General features: G+C 40.9%; 1 protein-coding gene across 4 annotated transcripts in view; it reads left to right on the top strand.

Moving 5' to 3' along the window:
* The first annotated feature begins 3,728 nt into the window (after positions 1–3,728).
* The window catches only part of ABCA5 (ATP binding cassette subfamily A member 5), a 53,111-nt gene continuing 32,100 nt past the window's right edge, over positions 3,729–24,739 (top strand). For 2 of the 4 annotated variants that reach the window (XM_090059393.1, XM_090059390.1), the window contains exons 1-14: positions 3,729–3,811; positions 6,358–6,591; positions 7,438–7,653; positions 8,271–8,384; positions 9,849–10,053; positions 11,091–11,249; positions 12,449–12,546; positions 14,452–14,681; positions 16,339–16,480; positions 19,232–19,420; positions 20,155–20,302; positions 21,306–21,474; positions 23,784–23,842; positions 24,426–24,536. In XM_090059393.1, coding sequence (XP_089915519.1) covers positions 8,280–8,384; positions 9,849–10,053; positions 11,091–11,249; positions 12,449–12,546; positions 14,452–14,681; positions 16,339–16,480; positions 19,232–19,420; positions 20,155–20,302; positions 21,306–21,474; positions 23,784–23,842; positions 24,426–24,536 — 1,615 coding nt within the window. In that variant the 5' untranslated portion in view covers positions 3,729–3,811; positions 6,358–6,591; positions 7,438–7,653; positions 8,271–8,279. Of the gene's footprint in view, positions 3,812–6,357; positions 6,592–7,437; positions 7,654–8,270; positions 8,385–9,848; positions 10,054–11,090; positions 11,250–12,448; positions 12,547–14,451; positions 14,686–16,338; positions 16,481–19,231; positions 19,421–20,154; positions 20,303–21,305; positions 21,475–23,783; positions 23,843–24,425; positions 24,537–24,739 lie in introns of those variants that run through there. The other 2 variants (XM_090059391.1, XM_090059394.1) reach the window with 2 other exon arrangements.

Genomic DNA, 24,739 nt, shown 5'->3' with positions numbered 1-24,739 from the left:
TCCTTCACAGGCTGCTGAGCTTAACATGTGTAACTAAAGTTGCTTCTTCCATCTCTCATTTCTATGCTAGTCTGTATGGTAAAAATATTTAGTAAATTAAGTAAGTAAAACTGTGCTTCACTTTCCCAATTGGTTTTCATTACCAAACACTGAGAGATACAGCCTGACTACTTACACTTTGGAGCAAGGAGTGCCCAAACCTAGCTGTAACAGGTTTCCTTGTTCCCTTGAATGAGTTGTATATCGTAACTTCTCCACTTGGCTTTCAGTACTTGTAACTGGAGTTGATATTTATAGTGCCACCAGTTGTAGAGGTGTTGTGAAGATGAATTACTTTAATGGCTTTAAAGTGCTTTGAAGATGCAAAGACTGTACACCAGAAGTGCTAATTATTTGACAAATGTTTTTGTTTTTTTACCTCACCTGTTGTGCAGATGTACTGCCGCACGCACTGTATGTACAGCATCTTACATCATGCCATGTTTTTAGCACATTGCAACGCCCAGTGTGGGTGTTACCCTGGCTGCTCTGCTAATTGAGATGAGAACATGTATTATGTCATATTGCCTCACCCTGTGACTCTGTTTTCCATGCTTTCTTGTCTCAAAGGCAGCAGGGATTTTTCTTTTCTCCTTTCTTTTGATCCCCTTTAAATGTCGCCATCTTTAATGAGAGGTGATATCAAGTGCTTCTTGGACACCATTCATTTTTCAGGTGCTGTTAATTTGGTGCTTGGATGGGATGATAATGAAGGTAGCAACCTTTTGAACTGTTTTTCCCCCAGGGGAACCAAGCCTGAGATTAACTAAAGGGTATCAACCGCTATATAAATATCCTTCTTGCACGTCTTCCAAATGTCTCCCATGAGACAAAAATTGACAACAGACCCTAAAGTGGCCAAGGGTTTCTAGCTCTCAGCTAGCCCCACATCTTGTTACCTCCTAGGTAGATAAACTGTTTACATGCTATCTTACTGTTATTGCTTGGCATTATTACCAATGACATGTTTTGTATGACACTGAAGGCACAAAAACCTACCTATTTTTTTTAAAGGACATTGGAACAGCTTCTGAAGAATTCTTGCATGGTGGCCTGCAGTAGCAGGGGGTTGGACTTGAAGACCCAGGCACATGTGACTTTCATTAAGCGATTTTATAATGATGGTGAAGTGTTATTGACTTGGAAGCTGTTCATTACAATACTGTACTTCTAATCATGTCTTCTCTTTGAGGACATCTAGTGGAGGAAGATCTCATTAGCAGACACTGCGGTATTTGGGATGTGTTTTTGGAATCAGATTCTGCAAGCTGCAGTATGCCCTTTTGCACTCACTGTAGTCAGCGAGTGAAATCTTGGCCTTACTTTAATCCTATTGCAAAGCATTGACTGCAGCAGGGCAGGATTTTACCATGTGGGTTATAGGTGCTCAATATGTAACAGGACCGAGCCCATCACTTGCAAAAATCACACACGGGCAACTGAAGATTATACCTCTCTAATTACAGTTGCTGTATTGCCAGCTGCAGCTGAAATCTCCCAAGTTGGGCTCCACAGAAACATGAGATTAGCTTCAAAATGAGCATGTTTAAAAAATAAAAGAATCATTCAGCCTTTTGGTTTTTGAGCCTTGAGGCTAGCGACATACATGTCTTTGTTTGTAAGCTGAGCTGTTGGTGTCGGAGCATGACTTCATCATCTCATGTCTCCCCAAAGTCAACTGCTATCAGTTTCCCCAAACAACAATGGTAGAATCGCAGACATAAAAAGCTGTTCCTCTTGCTTTAGGATATACTTACGATATGCACACCGCACCCATAGGCTGTGCACAAAAAAAAGTGGTGGGGGTAGGGATCTTTTTCAGCCATTGCATCTGCTTCTGGCCTTTCAGCTAAGGTTTTCAGTGTTGCCAGCTAGGAAGTGCTTCTAAGGAAAGCTGTGTGGGGAGGGCAGGTACGCGTAGAGTTTCCTGTGTAATATGTCTCAGCTCACACCCCGTAGTCGTGCTCTCACAATCACATTTCTGCAGTATCATGGACATGACAGCTTCACTAGAAGGCAAGGAAAGGGTAAGCAGTTTTTTTGGCTTTGCTATCCCACTTAACTTAGAGATCTTGCTAACGGCATTTTATCCAGTTCCTCCGTTAATCATTTTCCCCAGGAAGAGAAATGCAAGCCAGCATTATAAAATAAATGCCTCAATTTGGGCTAACAGCAATGCTAACTAGCTTGTTTCTATGAAATGCATCTTAACTTTTAACAGAAACCCATTAATAGCATCCTAACGTAAGTTCACGACAGACCTGACTAATGAAGGAGAGGAGTATGGTAAAAGAGTGGGATGACTGCTGACAAAATAAATGCAGTCCCTAAATTATTTTTGTTGAGGGTGGGAGTTGTTACTCTCCACCCTTATGATGGCTTCGTTGTGGGGGTGATAGAGCAGTGCATTTGGGAACTCCCTGCCACCAGGTGTTGTGGAAGTGGACAGTTTACCTAGATTAAAAATGGGATTAGATGCCTTCTTGGAGGAAAGGTCATCAGTAGCTATTGAGCACAGGAGTCAGGGCAGGAGCGTTTGAATTATAGACCTTAAATGCTGGAGGTTGCAAGTGGGAGAAGAACAATGATGGAGGGAACCAGGTCATACCCAGTTCACGCTCTCTTTCAGCATCCACCCTCAGCTGCTGCATGACACAGGAAATTCGGCCAGATGGATCTATGGTCTGACCCAGTAAATGGCGATTCTTACGTTCTTAGAGCTGGGACAGCAGCAATGTCCAGGATGCCAGCCTGCATCTATGTAGAGGACTAAACCTCAACAATTGCCATTTGCTGGGTCCATCTTGCCCCATCTGCTAAAGCCCCGGCAAACTCTCTCTCTTGCTGCCGTGCCTCCCTGCAGTGCTCCAACCCCAGGAGCTGGCTGTAGACAAGGCAGAATTAAAAATCATGAACTCAGGGATCTGCCTCAGGATTAAAAGAGATGAACTTGGGGATCAGCACCTTGATTTTTATGTGGAGCTTGCTCCCACTACATTTTGCGGGGCCAAACAGCCCTAAAGCTAACCCCCAGTGCGAGCGCTAGTGGGGTCACCACCGAAAGGGGTAGAGCTGCTGTAGACCCACTGCATTAATGCAGATTCAACGTTTAATATTTAATTCACACCCTATCTTTTATCTCCTGGGTGTCTCTCAGCCGTCTCCTGAAGATTTCTCTCTAATTGGAGACTCTGGGGGCAAACGTCCCATGCCTGCCTGAACTTGGGGAGTATCCGATGGCTCTGGGAGGGAAGGAGGCCATCGTAGGGACTTGACGATTGAGGTTAAATTTTGGAAGCTGAGTTTTGGGTAGGGCGGCCATCACAGAGGACAGTCTGGTTTTCTGCTACTCTGGCCTTTAAAGATACGAAACCAGATGCCTTTCTCTCGAAGAGACTACCAGAGGACATAAAGGCCTCCGGTTTCATGTTGGGCGTGTGAGGACGGTGAGCAGCGGTGCAATGGCAAGCTCCCACAGTGGCGGCGGCCGTGGTGGTGTTGGTGTCAAACTCCCCGCTCCTTAGGAAGCGGCTGGAGAAGCCTGCCCTAGCCCAGCTACCAACGTCCTGTGGGGCCGAGGCCGTGGGGGGGAGCTGTCAACACGGGTCGCGGCGCCGCGGCCTACCGCCGCCCGGCCGGCGGGTGAGGCGCGGGCCGGGCGGAGCTGAGGGGAGGCCCCGCCCCGGGGGCGGCGCGGCGCGGCGGGAGGCCGAGCCGCGGCGAGCCGAGCCCGAGGCGGCGGGAGCGGGAGCGGGAGCGGGGCGCTGCGGCGGTAAGCGCGGGGGTCGGGGTGGCGCCGGCGCCATCACTGCGGCCCCGGGGCTGAGGGGAGGTAGCGGCGGTGCCGGCCGCCGGGGAGGGCGAAACGCGGGTCGTACATGTGTCTGCCTTGTTTTTTCACTCGGCTGCTGCTTTTGAGCCTCTCCCGATTCAGCCCTTCGCGGCGTGTCAGCCAGGTCGGAGTTGCTGCGGAAAGATCACACCGGGGTGGCCGTCGGTTGTCCTCCATTGATACCAAACCTCGATGTCCTCCGTTTTTCTCTTGAAAAACGTCCTTGAAGAGAAAGTCATCTTTGAAGAGAAAAATAGGCTATAAAGGCGTCGGGTTTCGTATCTATAGAGGACAGCCGGACTGCCCTCGATGATCCTATGGCAGAGACTTGCCCTCCGTCCTGTGTGGATACCAAGCTGCATGCCTTGATGTCCTCTGGTTTTCTCTTGAAAAATAATCTGGAAGAGAACATAATCTTCGAGAGAGAAATAGAGGACATCAAGGCGTGGGGTTTGGTATCGATAGAAGACAGAGGTCAAGTCTGGATGCGGCATTTGATATGGAAAGGTCATGGGTCGACATTAGGGTGGCCATCATCGAGGACAGCCTGGTTGTCCTCTATTGATATGAAACCGGATGCCTTTATGTTCTCCCTTTTTCCCTTGGAAAATAATCTTGAAGAGAAAAATAGAGGACATAAAGGCATTGGTTTTCATATCAATAGAGAACAGAGGTCAAGTCTCTGTCAGAGGGTGGCTGTCATCGAGGACAGCCTGCTTGTCCTCTATTGATATGAAACTGGACAACTTTATATCCTGTTTTTCTCTTGACAAGCCACTTTAGGCTCACCCTTTACTTTCCTTTTCAGCATTAAGGAACAAGGTTGAAGTTTGGATGCGACGTTTGGTGTGGAAAGGTCACGGGCAGACATTAGGGTGGCTGTCGTCGAGGACAGCCTGGTTATCTTCTACTCTCTAACCCAGCGCCTTGATGCCCTCTGTTTTTCTCTTGAAAAATAATCTTGAAGAGAAAATAATCTTGAAGAGAAGAACAGGGGACATAAGGGCATTGGGTTTGGTATCAATAGAGGACAACTGGACTGTCCTCGATGATGGGCACCCTATGATAGAGACTTGACTTCCGTCATCTATCGATACGAAACCAAACACCTTCATGTCCTTTATTTTTCTCTTCAAGATTATTTTTCCAAGACAGAAATAGAGGACATGAAGGCATCCGGTTTCATGTCAATAGAAGACAGAGATCAAGTCTCTATCATAGGATGGCCGTCATTGAGGACAGTCAGGTTGTCCTATGTCCTCTGTTGATATGAAACCGAAGACAACCGGACTGGCTTCTAGGATGACCGTCCTAGCAGATGTATTTCAAGAAAAATCTTACCTGGTAGCTATACTGTCCATCTAAGCACAATGGCTGTTGTTTTGCTGTGTTGAAATAAGTGTCTGTATGCCATCCGTGGCAAGAAACTAACAAAAGGATCATTTTCCCAGAGAGTGCTTTGTTCGAAGTACCCACAGGTTGTCTTGTTTTTGAACCACTCCTCTTATCGGTGAAGACTGTAAGGAAGTGGCTATGGTTGTAAAGGGCGTTTGCTGGCAAAGAGCCTTTCCATTTATGTCTTCTTAGGTTAAAAGTAGACATAAAAATAGACATAATTTTTAAATGAGAAATATTTATTTCATCCCAAATGAGGTTAAATTAGTACAAATGTCTATTTACTTAGGCTAATGATATAAAATAGCATTTATTTAGGCCTTTCATATAAATGTCCTGACAGCGGACGCATTTTTTCCTTCATCGTACATATTCATATTCATATTTCTGTTGGTGGACTTCTGAAAATTTGCATTTTCCACCAGGGTGTAGCATGGTCCTTCTATAGTCTCAGGGAAGTTAAATTCAGTCATCCTGAGAACATCTTACTACATTTAATAATAGGAAGTAAATTAATGCTATTTTATTTATTTATTTCCGTGAATCTCTAATGGATTAGAGTGAATCAGTGCATAGATGCAATGTGTTGCATACGTGGAAATATTTTTACTGGGTAGGAAAACTTAACGGTGAAAACTAACCTTAAATAGCATGCTGCGAAACTATAGGCTCTATTGTTATGCATCTTAAAACAGTAAAATGTAAAGTGGGGGGCAATGCAGTGGTAGCCCTTAGGCAGATGTACAGTGTACAAGTCTCTGGACCTACTTGTATGTGTAAGTGCTTATGAGATCCAATAGTTTTTGCAATGCGTCCTTTTAATTCTGTTCCTGAATGTCAAACAGTGAAAATGCATACGCTAATGAATACACGTTGTGTGAAGAGACACATTCATTTTCACTTCACCGTCTGTAAACAGCAACTGCATTTTTATCTTGTCACAGCACTATATATTTTCATTGTTTTAAGGCAGTTGACTTGAAAATCTCCAGAGAAATTAAATCTGCTTGCTTTTCCCCTAGGAATTAATTATTAACATGGGTTGATATTTAAATAATTTGTTTTGTTTTGTTTTTTTCTTTTCTTTTAAGACCTAGAAGTACTTGAAATGTAGAGGACGAAGGATTTGCTTTGACTCTGGATGGAATCTGTCTATGAAACTGAACTTTCTGGATTTAAAAAAATATGACCCTTTAAGGACCTGCTACTGCAACTGATTCTACATGGGTGAACCTTTATGCTCACCTGGAAACCCAGTGAAGTCAATGAAGCACTGTACAAAAGCCTGGATATATTTGAATTCAAGGGTGGAGCCTAAATAAGTAGTGAGCATGGATTTTTTTTTTTTTTTTTTGCCTCCCCACGCTCCCCTTATAAAGTAATAGTGTGACATGAATGTCTGCCTATGAATAGATCATTTTACTAAATGTTTCAGTGCCACTGTACTTTTATAGTAATAAGCCAGCTTCAGCTTAGTGGAGTGTGTTACCTTGATCAGATGACCTCTGCATTGTAGAAAGTAAACTTCCATGTGATAATGATGCAGCATAGAAGCTGTAAACAGCCAGATGTCTGTCTACAAGTTAGGAGAGTAAACGGGTGTTGTTGCCTAAGCTTTGAATGTACAGCAACCAAAAATATTTACCTATGCTTATAACAATAATAGTATGGTAGTGTATGGACTATACACTTGGTACATCATTATGAATTGGTTCTCATACAAAATCTGTACTGATGTCTGGTATAGAGCCTTAGGAATGACTGCATTTATCTACAAAGCACCTTGATATGACAGACATTTATGGTATGCACTTGGGGTAAGACCAGCTGCCCATGGTGTTCTTTTTTCCTAAAGAAATGGTTAGAAAATTGAATTGATTCCCTTGTGTAGAAATGGCAAGGTTTTTGCCTTTCTGGCATTGTCCCAGCCCTTTCCAGCCTTCTTCTGTCTGAGGACCGACATGCTATGAATCTATAGTGCCATAAATAGGAGGTTACGGATCTAAGTTATGTACTTAAAATTCCATCCAAGGATTCTGTGTCACCTCATGTTTTAACCCACCGTGGGACCAAGGAGAAAGGGATGGTTAGGGTATTTATTTAGCATAGTTTATTTCTTTGAAGTGGTACACAAACATAAACTAATTCTCAGAATATTTTTGTTTATGCAGGTAACTATTATTATTCCTGTTTCACAACTGGAAAAATTAAGATACACAGAGATTGAATTATCCAAAGTCTCACAGCAAGAACTGGGATTAAAACCCAGGTCTATTCTTCAGCCTGTATTCAGGTTGCTAGACTAGGTATGTCGTGGAAGCCTCTGAAGCTGCCTCTTCAAATCCATTTCTTCAAAGGACAGCACACCAGCATTATATAACTCATAGGTCAGTCTAATGAGGGATCCAGTTATTAAAATAAAAAGCACTGATGCTTTCCCAGAATTCAGGCTGGTAAGATGGTACTAACAGCAGATCACATGGTTTTCATAATGTGATGAGTCCCTCTTTGTTCTTGTGTATTTGATCATCATGCAATAGTAAACAAAACTGTCTTTTTATCAGTAGACTTTGGAGTGGCTCTGCTGCTGTAATTCAGAGGGTAGTTCACATCACCTGGGGGTATTGCTTCAGACTTGTTAGAGTCAAGTCTTTCTCACTGCATTATTTTCCCCTTGCTTTATATTTTAAGTGATGTTAATTCTTAACTCTAAGGATTATAGAGATTTAGTTTCTTTAACAAGAAGCCTTTCTCAAAAAAGCTTTATTGCAATGCCCAGGCCACAAGGCAGCCCATTTTTTGACATCTGAGTTATATAACTGTACAATGTGAATCTGTGCTGACAGCTTCTTACGGTAATAGGCAATCTAGCATGTATAATGGGAAGCAGCTTATCCATGGAGTAAAACAATATAATTAGCTGGCACGTTTTTATTTGATTTTTTTTTTAATCCTAACAGGTTCAGCACTTTGTCACTTCAGATGTTTTGTATTGTTTTAACAGGCCTGGAAAATGGCTGTGGAAATTCCAAAAGAGACAGGGGTATGGAGGCAAACCAAAGCTCTCTTGTTCAAGAACTACCTTGTTAAATGCAGGACAAAAAAAAGCAGTGTACAGGTAAATTAAGTGCTCATTTGCTGGTTGTTGGGCCCATATCTTTCATGGTTTAAATTGGAAAATCTGGCAGAATTAGAGAGAGAAGTAGTTTTTGTATGTGTTGTCACAGCTTGAGGGGATAGCTGACTGGCCTGAGGCAGGGTTTGAAATAAATAGGCTTCTTTAGAAATGTTCTTGTGATTCTTTAGTTTCAAATGTATTATAGTTTTTAACATACACAGAAAACAGCCTGGCAAACTGCCTTTATGTGGCACTATGGCAAGTTCAGTTCCTTTGTCAGTTAAACTCTCTAGAAAGTTAACTAAAATAGTAGGGCCCAAACTTTGAGCTCTGCAGGCCAGACAAGTAGTGCAGGATCAATTTGAGGGTCAGCGGTGCTAACCTGGTGTGTGGCCTCAGCTCTGTGCCTAGGATTGGATCATGCACAGGACCATGTTCTCTGGCCCTCAGGGCTTGGAAATTTGCCAACAGAGGAGTGATGGCAGTGTTAATTGCCACTATCCTGTCCTGCAAAATTTCCAGACCTGAGGGAAACCCTGTGGGCCAAATGACACGGCCCCATGGGCCAGCTGAAGTTTGAGTACCCGAGACTAACAAATCAAGATTAAGTAACACTATTTATTGTTGTGCACATTTACATAGACACAAGTGACTGTTCTAAACTTGGCTTTGTATTCTGTATACCAAGAATAATTAAGTGATACGGATATTTAGCTTAACAGAACTGCCTGTCAGGAGTAGTTTTAAGCACAGTTTGAGCAATCAAAGATATACCTTGAGGATAGCATAATACTTTGGGCGAGTGTTGCATCATTCATCCTAGAATGTTGAAGTACTCTATTAAAAAATTAATGAAGCCATCTAATATGCAGGTGTGGATGGTGGGGGCTGCTAATGCCTATAGTTGCAGACAAGGTAGTGACTTACTCAGTTTTACACAGGATGTGAACGAACAAATTAGAATCCAGAAACACAGCTATAATCTTCTGTCTGATAATGACATGATTTTGTGTATCCATATGCGTAACCTTGGTATGAGGACCAAAATATAACTAGAACACTAGATCCAAACTTCTACACTTGTGCACATGCGCGCACACACCTACTTACATATGTGCATACACACATTTAAAGTGTTGTACGTAGGAAATAATTTGAAAAATCAGTTCTGCCTTCAGCTGCATCCAGTCTTGCTGGCTACAACACTGATGTTTGGTTTGTAAGTTCCCAGCAGTTAGGATTGTTCACTTGTATCTCAACTCCTATTGTGTTCGGGTTAGCAAAATCATGCTCTAGTGCTACAAAAGCCACTATAATTGAAAAACCATCATTGGTAAAATGAAGAACATTCAAAAAGCTTTGCAATTTAATTGTAAATAAAATTATAAATCAGATTTTGGTGAGAGTTCCTGTTATTGCTCTTCTTAATTGTCTCATATCATTGTCTTGTTATCTTTCGTGCAGGAAATCCTGTTTCCGCTATTCTTTTTATTTTGGCTAATATTAATGAGCATGATGCATCCTAATAGAAAATATGGCGCGGTGCCTGACACAGATCTTGGTTCTCTTGACACTTCCATGCTTGTCGATTTCATTCTTGGATATACCCCAGTGACCAATATGACAAGAAGGATCATGCAGAAAGTGGATTCTGATTTCTTCGCAGACGGTAGGTATTATAAACCTATGCATTTTTGTTCTTCCAGGTTCATCTCACATCCTTGTTTGTAGTATTGTGTTGGGAACTGCAGAATTGTTACACTTGTGTGACTCATGAAACTTGTACTCAGCAGGTCCATAAAGTGAACAGAATAGATAAGGAACAGGAAAATCCCTTCCTGCATATCTTAAAGGAGCTTCCCTTTACTAGTAACATGCTGTAGCCCTTTCCTAAATAAGTTACCCTTTCTCACACAAGTTCAATAGGAAATAAAGTATTGCCTATTTGAGAGAAAGTTTTAGAATCAGGCCTCAGCAGACAAAAAAAGATGGTCACCCCGCATTAGTCAATAGATGTACTGACTGCTATTCTACTTGACCTCCTGTGGTCAGTGCAAGAAGATGGTTTCAGTTTACAGCTATTTTTAGTTAGGGCTTTCAGTCTTGGGTCCTAGTTGCTATTACAGAAGTAGTGACTTGAGTAGCAGTGATGGTATTGGTGAGCACTGTATCATGTGCTTGGTTTTGAACATGATTTGTTTAAAAAAAAAAACCACATCAGTTGTGCTGCTGTTATGCTGCTGACACAGCTGTGCTACTAGCAGTGACGTCCATTCCCTTCTCCTCTCATTAAAAAAAACAACACTTTGAATATATTTTTTGCTGGGGTGGTGTTTCGGTACAAACTGATGTATGACTGCCACAGGAAAGAGAATCAGACGTACTATAAGAAACGCTATTTTCTTTGAGTATCCCATTTTGCTGATTCATCTTCTGCCTAATGCAGTCTATGATCTAGTGATATGTGGCAGCAATAAACCCTTCTGTGTAACTGCAAGATTTCATGTTCCATTATTACGTGTCGTCTTCCTTAAACAGTTCATCAAATGCTGAGACTTATAGTCATCTCCATGGAAATCAGTAGCACAATAATGCAATCAATATAATAATATAGCATTTACTAAAAACATAGAGCCGCTGAAACACTCTTGGTTTCATTTCACTGTCCCACTTAATTCCCACAGCTATTCATCTTCTGTTTTTCAGGCATAATTACGGAAGAATATTTAAGTGAAGAAGAATTACAAGATGCTAGCATGTTTAAATCATCAAACTTTGTGGGCATAGTTTTCAAAGATTCAATGTCCTACCAGCTTAGATTTCCTAATGCTGTCACAATGTCTTCCATTTACATGGAATCAAGAGGTAAAATACACGTGCTAATTGTTTTTAAGGACTTGAACTAGGAAGCTTTGACCTAGTTTTCGTGTGACGCTGAATACAAGTTTTGCTACCTCATGTGGTGTGACAACACCTGACGGCATTATCAAAGATGGTGATAGTGTCAATGAAACAGTATGAAAGCAAGAAAATCTCTTTGGGGTGGTGTGCTGGACTGGAGTTTAGACCAGGAACCTTCCACAAAAAAGTGTAGGTTTTTTCCCCTGTATTTATGAACAGTGCTAGGGAAGACTAAAGCAATAGATGATCTTCTTTCTGTGTTGGTAATAACCTGATGGCATCATGGAGCACATTTGTTATGAAGCTCTTCACAAGTGTAGAAAAGATGAGGGGGAAGAATTTGTCTATTAAGCCTATGAGACTGTTTACATTGCCTTCAGTAGGACCAACAATTCATGCAGAGGTCTACTTCCTGGGAAACTGAAAAATACAATGCAGGTGAAATGTAAGAAGAGCTGGCAGCCTCCTCAGCATTTGAGCTAAAAGTTAGCTTCTTCAACAGAAGTAGGTGTCACTTGGAAGATAGATACACCTTGTCCCTCCTTTTTCTCTTGTCTTTAACATCACCAGAGAAATGATAAATCTGGACTTTGTATATGTGTGTCAGTTGGTATGTCAGTAAGTTTTTCATAAATTAATAATCTGTCATGAAAATATTGTGGAATTGACTTCTCACTATTTCATTTCCTTGTCTTTCTGGGTCCATATGCAGATCACCTAGCATTCCGTGGCTTGGAATCCTTTTCATACTTGCATATATTTCAAAGTGATTTGTTCTTTCATTAAAATAATACTGCAGGCTTTCCAATCCATATTATAGAATAGTTGTTTTCAATTTTTTCCGGCCTGCATTGCTCAGAGAGGCTGAGGGATTAGCCTGTGGCTCATCATCATATCCCATTATCTTTTTTACAAAGCTGCTATAGACTTTCTAGCATCTTAACTTCTGTTCTAGCTTTATGATTACTTTGGAAAAGTACATTTTGAGTGCAGTGTTGCAAATGAGATTACTTTGTATATGCTTTTTGCTTTACTGAAGTTTTTCTAACATTATTAATAAGCAGTTGTCTCAATCATTGGTGTTTGTACATTGTTATTTAAAAAAAAAAGAAAGAAAGCAACTCCAGGTATATGCTTTAAAAATGTCTTTGATTTTTCTATAGCCAGTTGTTCCAGTTCATTGAACAGATGTGAATCCGTTGAATATTGGCGTTCAGGATTTGCAGCTCTACAATCTTGCATTGATGCTGCAATTATTCAGGTAAATATAAATAAGTAGCATAATGAAATAAAGAGGTTAATATCCTTTGAATTTTGTCTGTAATAATGTTTTGTGTTGTTAACAGATAAAGTGTACTAAAATTGGTTTGCATCAGACATCTTGTCTTTTATTAACACAAACCAGTATCCTCATCTAACTGAATTGCAGTCATGCTTGTAAATCCTTTTATGTCTAAATGAGTGTTATGTGTGTATGCTGGCTGTTATTAAAATATTTACACTCACCAACAGTTGGCTGCAAAATGGTGTTTGATGTACTGTAACAAGTTAAAATCTTTCTTTCCCATTATATCAGAGTATTCTGGCCCATAAATAATCTGTTATAAAATTTGATCCTTTAATTTTTTGACTAAGTTAATGTTAGTGTTTATTGCAATTTAGCATTCATTCATTTGAACATGCTTGGTCATAACAAGAGAGAACATTTTAATGTCCGCCTTGTTGCTGGGAAGATAGGTGTCCCCGTCTGATAGATTTGTAAAGGCAGAGAATGGAAAGCATAAATGCACTAGAAGTTTTGGCTAGCAAGAAATCAGGGATGTTCTTGATTCCACAACATGCATTTCTGTTCCAGAAATACTGTAACTATTTGGTTTAGATCCAGTCTTTTTAGATAGCATTTATCCAATTAACACAGGCTACATTTATGTGAAATAAAACCATTACTGTTGTTGGATCCCTGTGTTTAAACTTCAGAGTAAGCTGCATACCTTTATTAAGCTACAGCTCTATGCCTAGAAAACTCCTGCAGCAAGCCCTCAGGGCTTGAACACCTGGGAATATGTATTTATGAAATACTACCCTTTCAGAACAAGAATTACCTCTGGAGATTCTAAAAAGCAGTATTACTCATCCCATTGGAATATTTTTGGTTGCTTTTCAGTACTCAGTATATATATATAGTGGGTACTGTAAAAATACCGCTAGGGCAGTATCTGCCTTTCTTGCTATTGGCAAATTGCATGGCTGAAAACTTAAATTTATCACTGAGGACTGCACTGATTTTTTAAAAAAAACAAACATTTTCTAAAACTTCTCACAGAGGAACATGCAGCATTGGCCACAAGATGAGATTTTAGCCTTTCTGTAAGATGGAGAGCACATTTATGTTGCAGTCCAGGCACGTGATTGCTGCTCAGGTCCAGTAGCAGTGTTGTTGTGGCAGCCCACATTTCAGCCACCAAGCTTTTACCTGGAGTTCCAGAAAGCCTGGTCCAGCCCATGATGCCATAGCTGTACTGCTGTCCATGTGTGAACTAATTAGCTTGCAGCTAGCCCAAATGTGTGTTTATGTTAGCTGGAATATTGCCTCTGGTTTGCACTGTGAATAGCCCGTCAGGTGAGCCATTTCTCACTATGAGTGCTTTGTCATCCTGTGAACTAGCAGAAACAGGAAGCAAACCTTTGGGACATCTGCTTCCCATAAAAGAAATTAATACGCTGGACTACATCTGGCAGTGTGAGAGCTTTTTCCTACTAAGATGGAGTTAATGATTATGTAACCTAAAAGCTTTCTACTGCAGTAGGATTTACTCTGTTGCACTGTTCCTAGATATTTGTTATGGGCCCTTTTTTCACCAATTCCTTCTTGCTTCCTGGTATGGTAATTCTCATTTTTGTGGGAAGAGGGCATCACTGCATTTTGTTTATTTGCTGTCTCCAGCTTCCCATAGGAAGTCACTCCCTCTCCCCCCCATTTTTTGGATTATGATATTCTGTGACTTGCGGGAAAATAAGGACATGTCTCTTTCAAAGCATGTGGGCCTATTCATCACGTTTTTCCAGTCATTAACTTAACTGTAGAGCTTACATTAGTATATTAAAAATACATTTTTCATTTTTTTTCAGTGCAAAACCAATTAAAGTCTTCTTTACATTTTCTTAGCTGAAGACTAATCATTCAGTCAGGGAACAACTGGAATTAACAAAAGCTGTTGTTATGGGAGAGGCTGCGGTTATGGAAATAGACCACTTTCCCCGTGCAATCATTTTAATTTACCTAGTAATAGCCTTTTCTCCCTTCGGGTACTATTTGGCAATTCACATTGTGGCAGAAAAGGAGAGGAAGCTGAAGGAATTTTTAAAAATACTAGGACTTCATGACACTGCCTTTTGGTATGTGAGTATAACTTTTTTCTTTTTCTAAAACGTACAGTAAATGTTATGTCATAGTGATTTATAGTAAACTCTGCTTTGATTTGGTTTATTTCTGATGATACTGTTAAATCTTTTTAAGATAGATATTTATGATATAATAGTAATCTGGCGCTGGGTAGGTCCAGGCAAATTATTGAATTGAAGCAAGTTAACACAGACATTTTAACTCTCTAAATTCAGGGGTAAAATGCTTCATATTAGCTGTCACTTATTAAGAGTAATTGCAGGCATGTGTGTAGTTATCATGCATCATAGACTCCTCGTTAAGTCCCCATGCTCTGTTCCACTTTAATTTCATCATTTGTCAATCCCCTTTGTAAAGTAATTACAATAATAATATTTCATTTAAAACATGCCATATTATACTACTATAATGCTTCTAGTTTAATAAAAATATTTCTCAAATAAACTTCAGATTTGATGGGAGTAAGTTAAGTGCTGCATTATGCATATGACGTATTATTCTGCTTTGTAACACTTCTCTTTATATTAGTGGGACACGTGATCTCTTTTTCAGAGTTCATCAGCCGTATTCATCCAACCCAAAACTAGGAGTACATGATTGTGATAAAACTGAAAAAACAGGGATCCATATGTTTAGTTTTTAAACTGCATTCTCTATGCTGATGGGTATTATGTACTGCAGTTCTGAATTGTTCATCTTTGCAGCTGTGCTAATTGCACTGCAGGAATGGACATACAGATACAAATGACTTGGGGCTTAGTTTTGCGTGTTTAGTAATAGTGGTCATTGCCATAGGGTCTTATTCAGGTACAACCAAGAGTCGTCCGTTTTCCCCCGCTGAGTCATTACAATGGCTTCAGTGGAGAGGTGATTAGCCATGATAGTCCCTAAGGTGCCATCTTGTTCCTCCTTCTGCCTGACTTTGGGCTAAATGGTTCATGAGAGAGAGGAGTTTTTGTAAGCGACAGTCTACTTCATCAGATACTAAGTGAATGACCTGTATAGGGACTCCTAGCTACAGGCATTTTGTGATGCAAGCCCTTCATTATTATTTATTTTCTCTCCCTGCTCATTCTTAAAATGAATATAATATGCCTTCGAGAAAGTCTAATGCAATGTTTTGAAAATGTAAAGCATTGTAAAAGACCTAATCTGTGGAGTCATTAGCAAAGTAAAACATTACAGATCCACAGGCTGCATCTGTTCTTTGTGAAGGAAAGTGCTCCCTGACTTTTTAACCTCTTTTTTTTCTTGTACAGAAGAGTATTTTATTACCTTACCCGAGTTCTGGACTGACAAGTGTATTAAATTTTAAATAGAATTACTTTAATTATTGAAAAATACTTCTCACTTACCTTGTTTCAGTTCAACTACTAGGGAATTTATTATGCCAATTAGAAAACGTAGATGATTCATAGCAGTTGTTTTCCATGCTCACTACAGTTGGTATTAAAGTAAAAATAGTGGTGCTCAGAATAATATTTATACTTAAAAGAACTTCTTTCAGCTTGGGCTCTGGCTTATTCCATGCCTGTCCTTTTGTACAGCTTTCTGGACTAGTATAATAATTTAGCTAATGTTGTTGTTGTTGTATCTGTTAATGATTTGGTCTGTGAATCTTCATTGGGTTTTTTTCCCTCTTTTTTCTAGGCTTTCCTGGGTTCTGTTATACACAACCTTGATTTTTGTCATGTCCGTTCTTATGGCAGTCATTGCAACAGCCTCTTCACTATTTCCCCTGAGTAGTTCCTTTGTGATATTTCTTCTGTTTTTCCTCTATGGAATATCCTCAGTAAGTGTGTGTGTGTGTTGCTATTGATGCATTGCAGTCAAGTTCTCCAGCACATGACTACCACTTTTTCACCTCATGTTCTTTCCCATTCAGGACAGTGTGCTTCCAGTGTCCTGCATTTATTCACATACCGCACACCCCTCATTAAAACATGCACCTGGTTTTGGGAAGGAAAAATGAAGAAAACATATTTTTTTCTTTTAACCAAACTGTTCAGAATTAGTTTCCTTAAGAAATGCACCCCGATTTTTCAGTCCCTGATTTTGGAGGAATAACATGAGTTTGGTATGTGGATAAATAAGCTAATTTTCTGTAGTCAGTATGATAACTGGGTGCCTTACTAAATCATTCCGTTTTCTTACCTGCCGTTGTTCTGGAGCTTCTCAGTGTCACATACACTGAAGCCCAAACATTACCTTCACGTGGTACCTGAGTTTACAGAGGTGCTTACTCTATTTTTTACACTTTGAGTAGGAAATGCTACAGATTCAGTATCTTTTGTTTCTTACTTTTTTTTTAAAATCAAGTACCTTGTCATGTTTTAAAGACTTCTTATTTGCTTAGAGCAGGGGTGGGCAAAATACAGCCCATGGGCCGTTCTATCCGGCCCACGGGACCCCTAAAAAATTTAGAAAATTAATATTTCTCTGCCCTTGGTCCCTGTCAAAAATGCTCTGGGCAGCCCCATGTGGGCTGCAAGCAGCTGCAGCAGGGAGCACTGGCCACGGTGGGGGGAGGGGCTGTTTTTCTCCCCCCACGCTGAGTTTTTTCCTGGGCCCCTTCCCTGCTCCTTCCTGGCGCAGAGGAAAGTGGCTCTTCCCCACCCTGTGGCTGGTGCTCCATGCTATAGCTGCTTGCAGCCCGCACAGGGCTGTCTGGAGCAGGAGCAGCAGCCAACACTGCCCAGTGCAGCGTGCGGGGGGGCCACAGCTGCTGCCACTGCGCACAGCCTCTAGGGGCAAGGCTGGAGCTGCAGCTGCTTGCAGCCTGCATGGGGCTGCCTGTTCCTGCTCAGGAGAGCCCCACATGGGCTGTGAGCGCCGGCCACAGGGCGGACTAGGGGCCGCTTTTTCCCGCACTCAGCACCAGCTTCTTCCCTGCCAGTGAGCAAGCTGTGCACTGCCTCCCGCCTGTACCGTGGGGTGGGGAGCACTGGGAGTGAGTGGGCGGGGAGCCAGTGGGAACACAGGGCCTGCACTTGTGTCCCAGGGCCAATGCCAGCAGGGACCAGAGCAGGGTGGCAGGAGTGTGGGGTCCCAGCCAGCAGGGGCTCTATGGAGCTGGGCCAGCTCCCCTTCTCCCTGCTGGTGCAGCCCAGCCTGGCTCCACAGACCCCTGCCAGCCTGTGTCCTGCTTTGGGCCCTACTGGTGCTGGCCCTGGGACATGGGACCAATGTCCCAATGTTTTGAGACCAAAGACCAGGTCTCAAGATAGTGACCAGGGTGCGGGGCACCTGTCAAGGGACGGGGCTACCTATGCGGCCCTCGACAGCCTGCCAAAGTTAGGTAAGCGGCCCTCCGCCCAAAATAATTGCCCGCCCCTGGCTTAGTCTGCTGCTTCATATAGAGCTTAGTATTCCCAGATTTGTAGCACTCAAATCTCAGCTGAGTAAGGCATGCTTAATTTTAAGAAGAAAATAGTTCCATTGATATTGGTAGGACTGCTCATGCACTTATAGTTAAGCATGTGATTGTGAGGTTTGCTAGATTAAAGCTATTTAATTTGGTATTTTGCTGGTCCAAATTGCAACGAACATGAAATCCAGCCTTCCATACTGTGTCTTCCTTCTAAATTTGTGGAGTGGTAAAATCATCTATGGAAAATATTAGGTAACATTTCTTTAACTTTCCAGAACAGTCAATAATATTATAACTAAAGTTTGCAGATTCTGACCGATCCTTCTCTGAACCTATGCAAGTAATTTAAACTGATTGTTTACAAAAAAAAAAAGAAAGCTGGCTAGAAAGATGTGTTGTTGTTGCAAGTTGAAGCCGAAACTTTTTTTTCTCACAGTGATATGCAGTAGGGGCTTGCAAAGCTTCGGTAGCTGATTTGATTCGGAGGAGATTTGGCCCAATTCGACGGCTGAATCTCCAAATCCAAATCAAATTGTGAAACTCATTAAAAGATCTGAATCAAATCGGAAGCCTCCGAATCAATTTGGAAAAATTCAGCACCAATTTGGAGATATGGCCATAGACTAAACAGACAGTTGATCTGCCCGTCCTTCCCATGCCCCTTTCTTCCTCTCTCCGCCTACCACAACAGATTTACCAGCTGAAGGCAGCTGTGTCCAGTGTAGTTGAGGACTGCTGCCTATTTAGTCTATGGCCGAATCTCCGAATTGGCACCAAATCTTCAAATCCTGTTCGGCCAAATTGAATCGGGACAGTGACTGGAATCCCAGAGTGAGAATTGAATCATTCTCCCTCCAAATCATCCAAATCGGATTTGAATACTTGCCGCTTCTCGCAGGCCTAATATGCAGACATGTCCAGTAGGCTTCCCTATCTTATTTTTAGTGGTTCCATTCTTCATTCTATTCCACGATCTGGATTGGGATATTGATTTGTATTTTTTAAAGCTATTTTTAAGAGGCATTAATTTGAATTAGTAATCTTGGCAAAGCCCTCACCTTATTTTGCCCCAAAAGAAAAATTACTTACCTACTGAAAGTAAAGCTGTAGTTGCTTTATTTCTATTCCAGGTCTGTTGTATACTGTAATAATTTCCTCTTTGTATTTCTGTAGGTGTTCTTTGCTTTTATGCTGACTCCTCTTTTTAGAAAATCAAAACATGTGGGTATCGTTGAATTCTTAGCAACACTGGCTTTAGGTTTTGTGGGTCTTAACATTGTATTATTGGAGGATTTTCCAAAGGCTTTTGTATGGGTTGTGAGCCCATTCTGTCAGTGTACATTCCTGATTGGCATTGCCCAGGTGAGTAAGCTTAGTGTATCCCTGTTTATTTACTACTTTTGTTGTGTGCAAGAACAGCTGAACAGCAACTTGATATATAAGAAGATCCGTCCAACCTAATTTATTAATTAGGTTTGCATGCCCCTTATCACCTTAGTAGTGAAGCTCCTCACAATCTACAAACACTTTTATTCATGTAATAGTACTCTCAAGTCAGAAAGTACTGTTGTCCCTGTCATACAGAGGAGGAACTAAGGTGCAGTAATAAGTCACAGTCATGTAAGAAGTCTGTGCAGGGTAGGGAACGGTACTGGCTAGTGCCATCATTCTTTTTCATTAAGATACAGATTGTACTTCTCAGGTTACAGCTACATAGCAAACATTTAATTTATCTCAAATTCAAATACCTGGTGGTGAAAATATCTGTAAATATTTTTCTATAAATCTTGCTTTTTTTAATAATATTTTTTTCTTAGTCACAAGGAATTATTTAAAAAGAAGTGTGTTATGGCAAAAAAGCTTTAAATATCTGAAGTAAAATATTGTATGTCGTGTCTTGTTTTTCTTTCTTTTTTTTTTTTTTTGACAGCATTATGACATCTTTGTATCTGCTCTATACAGCAACACTCACCTTTCAGTTTTTAATTTATCATTTGTAGTAGATCATTTTTGTATCATGCCGTTGTGTTTCATTTAATTGTAGGCTGATGAAGTGCAATTCAGTAACACCCAAGTTGTTTCATGTTTGTTTCTAGGTTATGCATCTGGAAGATTATGGCGGCGGTGCATTGTTTTCAAAACTAACTCATGGTCCTTATCCGCTAGTTATTTCTCTCATTTTACTGGTACTGGACAGCATGCTTTATGTGCTTCTTGCTGTCTACCTTGATCAGGTCATTCCAGGTATGTTACTTAGACTCAAATAAATATGGAACTGAACCACAATCAGCACCCAAATTTCAGAAGTCTTTAGCACACAGTTTTGCTCTAAGTCAGGTTTAATTGCATGGCTGTTTTACAAACAAGCTATTTAATAAATGCCACTGAGATACTGTATTTAAATAACTAGTGGTCAATTCAGTATCACCATTTCCTGTGTTCTTTGGCTTCTTTAATTGCAGCTACATGTCAAGGTAATAGAAAGAAAATAGGCAGAAGCACAGCTGTTATCTGTAAAGAGCTTTAAAATATATATATTTTTTAATTTAAATATTTTCTACAGTTGTGAAGTCTGCTTGTGAAGCAGTCATGAAAAAAGTACCTGCTTGATACGTAGTCTGCATAGTTGTGCCAATGAAAATACTTGGAAAATGTTTTATACCAGAGTAACTTTGATCTTTTGCTACCAAACCATGTTTTCAGCTTTTGCAATTCATTCTTCTTGGGTTGAAAACTGAATGCCAGTGTGTGTATTCCAGATATTTTGTTTAAATTACTGAGTTTTAAGAGTAGTGACACAACAAAGACTCTATTTGTTAACCTTTGAACAAACCACCAACTTGCATGCATGTGAGAATTTGCACTTTCTTTGCTGCTGAACCTCTCTGTTGCAGTGCATTGTTTACTTAAGCCATCCGTCCCAAAGTCCTAGGTCCCAGTTCTTGCAAGTATTTAAGCACATTCATAAACCTGCCTCTGTCTAGGAAATGTATTTAACTACATGCATAAGGAAGTGCTTTGATGAATAGGGGTAGGTTTGAATAGTTATATACTTTCCAAAAGTAGAGTCTTGGGGTTTGGCAGTGTTGGTTTAAATGCACAGTATATGTGTGACTGAAATAGAGATGCTCTCCTGATTTGAGCTCCTAATAATGTGCTTAATCCCAATTTTCATAGATGAACTCCAGACCCTGAGTCATGTCTGCACTAATTTTCCAGAGACTTTTCTTTCTCTTTTCTTACTCAGGCGAGTTTGGATTGCGGCGGACATCACTATTCTTTATGAAACCCTCATTTTGGTCAAAGCGTAGAAGAAATTACAAGGAGTTATATGAGAGTACTGTTAATGGAAGTCTAAATTTCAGTGAGATAGTTGAACCGATATCTCCTGAATTTCAGGGAAAAGAAGCTATCAGGTATGAGTTCATGCCACAGATTCATTTTAACATCTCTTCTAAATTCATATTATTTTATTATAGAGCACATGGTATGCATTGTGTGTCTTATTTTACACGTTTAAAATAGCAGTTTTCCATTTCCAAAGAGGCCATATTACCTGTTACGTGGATGTTCTCCAGGATAACAATAGTGCGCTCAGGAAAACGTTTATGTAAAGTATGACCATCAACTCAAACTCTGAAATAGTCTTGATTTAGCTGGGCACAGGAGGTAATCTATGTTCTTGAGCTTCACTAATGCCACAAGAGGCATAATTGTTTCAGGGGTGGAAAGGGAGGGGAAAAGGTTTTTCTTTATCCTTTCAAATTAGATTCAGACATGTAACTCCCATTATTTTGTGTGAAGAGTTGTATGTTCCATCTAAACCACACAGGGGAGCTGCTTGACTCGCTAACTAGATAACATACAAAACATTTGATTCTAGTAACTTTTTGAGCTTACTTAGTCAATATGCTGTTCATTCTCTTACATCAGTACTTCTCCATACCTTCACGTACTATCAGCGTTATTTAAACAAAGCAAGATTCTCCATATGAGCTCTTAATTCTCTGCTAATTTTGGTATTGTCTGTTAGAATGTCATGATGTGAATTGAGAAATAATAACTATTTATTTTTTCCTGCATGCCTCCCCTAGTCTCAAATAAAATTTAGGGAGCTTAGTAGCCAGAATTCTGAATCTATTTTTAAGGTCTGTTTGAATAGACTCAGTACTAGCTGAAGAGTTTAGCTTTTTTTCCCCAGAAGCTTCTCAGAAATTCACATAAAATTCTTGAAGCATTCCAACCCCTTTGTCTCATTCTACTGATTATTCTTCATCGGTCATGCTAGTCTCCCATCCTCTCATTTTACCATCCCCTCTCCCAATGAGTTTGTCCTCCTCACTCAGTTCCTTGCTCCCCTCCCCTGCTATCCCATCCAAACCCTGCTCTGCTCTCTAGATAAGAATGCACTTAACCTCATTGTAAGGTTGCCATCTAGTAAATTCCTTATTTTCATTAATTTGAGGAGTCATTGGATCAAATTGTACATAATAAAATCTTGTTTGGGGAGTAGGGAGTAGATGCCCACATTCATTTAATGTTATTTTAGCAAGAAAAAGCATCTCCTTGCCTGCTTGTCTTGCATTGCATGTTTTCTCCCTATCCTGTGTCCATCTGTCAGATTGTGTGGATTGGTGCATAGACTGAACCTTTTTCAGTATGTTAACTTAGGGGTTTTCAATCTTTTTTAGTCTAACTACCCCCCAGCAGCCCAACACCAAGGGGAGTAGAAGGGGTAGCGTGCGGCCGAATGCCGAATGGGGAGGTAGGCTGGGTAGTATGCAACTGGCCACGGAGCAGGAGGCTGGGACAAGGTAGAGCACCACCACATCCAAGGAGCAGGGCTGGGGCAGAGTGGGGAAGCTCGCTGGGCTGGGGTGGGGGCAGTAGTGCCCTTCTGCAGGGCAGAGAAGCTCACCAGGCTGGTGTGTGGCAGTGGTGGCTACCACATGCGAACTTCCCCACCCTGCAGAGGGGCACTGCTGCCCTTGCCTTACCCAGGTCCTGCTCCTGGGAGGCAGCTGCGCTCCGTGTCTCCCCCCCACAATGCATACCTCCTAGGACCGGTCCAGGTACCCCCAGGGGTACACGTACCCCCAGTTGACAACCCTTGTGTTAATTGATTAGTACTGGAGTTAGCAGTGTTTTTTAAGTTGTTGGAGGGGAAGGGGACACTGATTTAACAGAGCTTAAGTCCCAGTGTGAGCTGCTTTCAACCTGGTCTGCATTTCCAATGCAACTAAAGCCTCTATCACTACTCCCTCCACAGTACCACCACTGCCACTTCTCTCTGCCACCTGGGCAAAGCCCTCTAGCTCTGAGCTCCATGGTTCACTGGGCCAGATCTAGCCCATGGGCCATAGGTTGCTGATTCCCAGATTAGTGTACTGGTGTTATGGGAAAAAAGTACTGCTGTGTGTCATAGTGATTACTCAGGTGTCCTGACAGAAAATGTTCAGTAAATCAACAGAAATATTCTCCCTTTTGCCAGAGTAAAGAGGCAATAAGATGAAAACTGTTCCAAGAAATGTTGCCAAAAAATGCCTACACTCTGCTTGCCTACAGCTCTGCCTTCAGAGAATTTTTATGCAACTTCAACAGAAAAACACATTACTTCAGCACAGTCTTGCTGCCTGTATAATCATTGCAATGTGATATTTTCTTTTGCAAGGAAAGATTTTTAAGGCTTTTTATTCTTTTTGTATGATTACATGTCTTCTTTCAGAATCAACTCTGTTCAGAAAACTTTCAGAAAAAAAGATGAAACTGTGGAGGCTCTCAGAAGTAAGAAAGTTTCTAGCTTTTCAGCTACTTAATAGAAGTGCAAGGAAAAATAACAATGCAGGGACCTCTTTTTTTTCCCTTTTGCCAGAGGGGTGGGTCTCGGAGCATAAAGCCTTACGCCTTATTATGTGCGTTTTCCTCCTACCTTAGTCTGCCTTTAGTTATATGCCAAAGGGGCTGTTGCCTCAATAAGGCAAGCCTAATTGCAGCTGTAGTTATTTGATCCTCTTCATTGTGGGGTTTTGTTTTTCCCCTGCATGTTCCCAGTCTCCTGTCTTGGTTCCAAACTACAGCAAGTAACCACAGAGCACCCTCTTTCCAGATTCCTTTGGAGGATGACATGAAAACCTCTAAATTTAAGTCTCCTCATAGGAAATCTAATGCCAGCTCTTTATTTACTACTGCCATAACAACGTTTACCATCCTGAACTGAAACCTGAAGGCAAAAAATACTGCTTTGAATATAATGTAAACATATATCCTATATATCAGTATTTAAATTTAGCACACTGATATAAATCTGTCTATAGATCTACAACATTAATTTCTCGTTGTCTCTTGTTCTTTTTCTTCTTTGGATTAGGTCTATCATTTGATATATATGAGGGTCAGATTACAGCATTACTTGGACATAGTGGAACGGGAAAAACAACACTGATGAACATTCTTTGTGGGCTTTGTCCACCTTCTGATGGTGAGAAGTCTTGGGCTTGGTGGTGAGGGGGACAGAATGGATTTGTTATAATCTGTTTAATGGTCTCATTGGTTTTTCCTGCCCTCAAACCTCAGGCCATTTCTCTTTGAGCATATTGCAGGATTCAATCATTTTTTATGGAAGTTTTCATCTGAGAGGGGTTACTTTTTTAATTTTTTTAATAAGCATCTCTGTTTTGGAAC

Source organism: Crocodylus siamensis, chromosome 8 (genome assembly GCF_052110815.1).
Source record: "Crocodylus siamensis isolate JL-2025a chromosome 8, ASM5211081v1, whole genome shotgun sequence".
NCBI classification, from domain to species: domain Eukaryota; kingdom Metazoa; phylum Chordata; order Crocodylia; family Crocodylidae; genus Crocodylus; species Crocodylus siamensis.
Note: the sequence above shows the minus strand (reverse complement) of the source record. Positions and strands in the feature narration are given on the sequence as shown.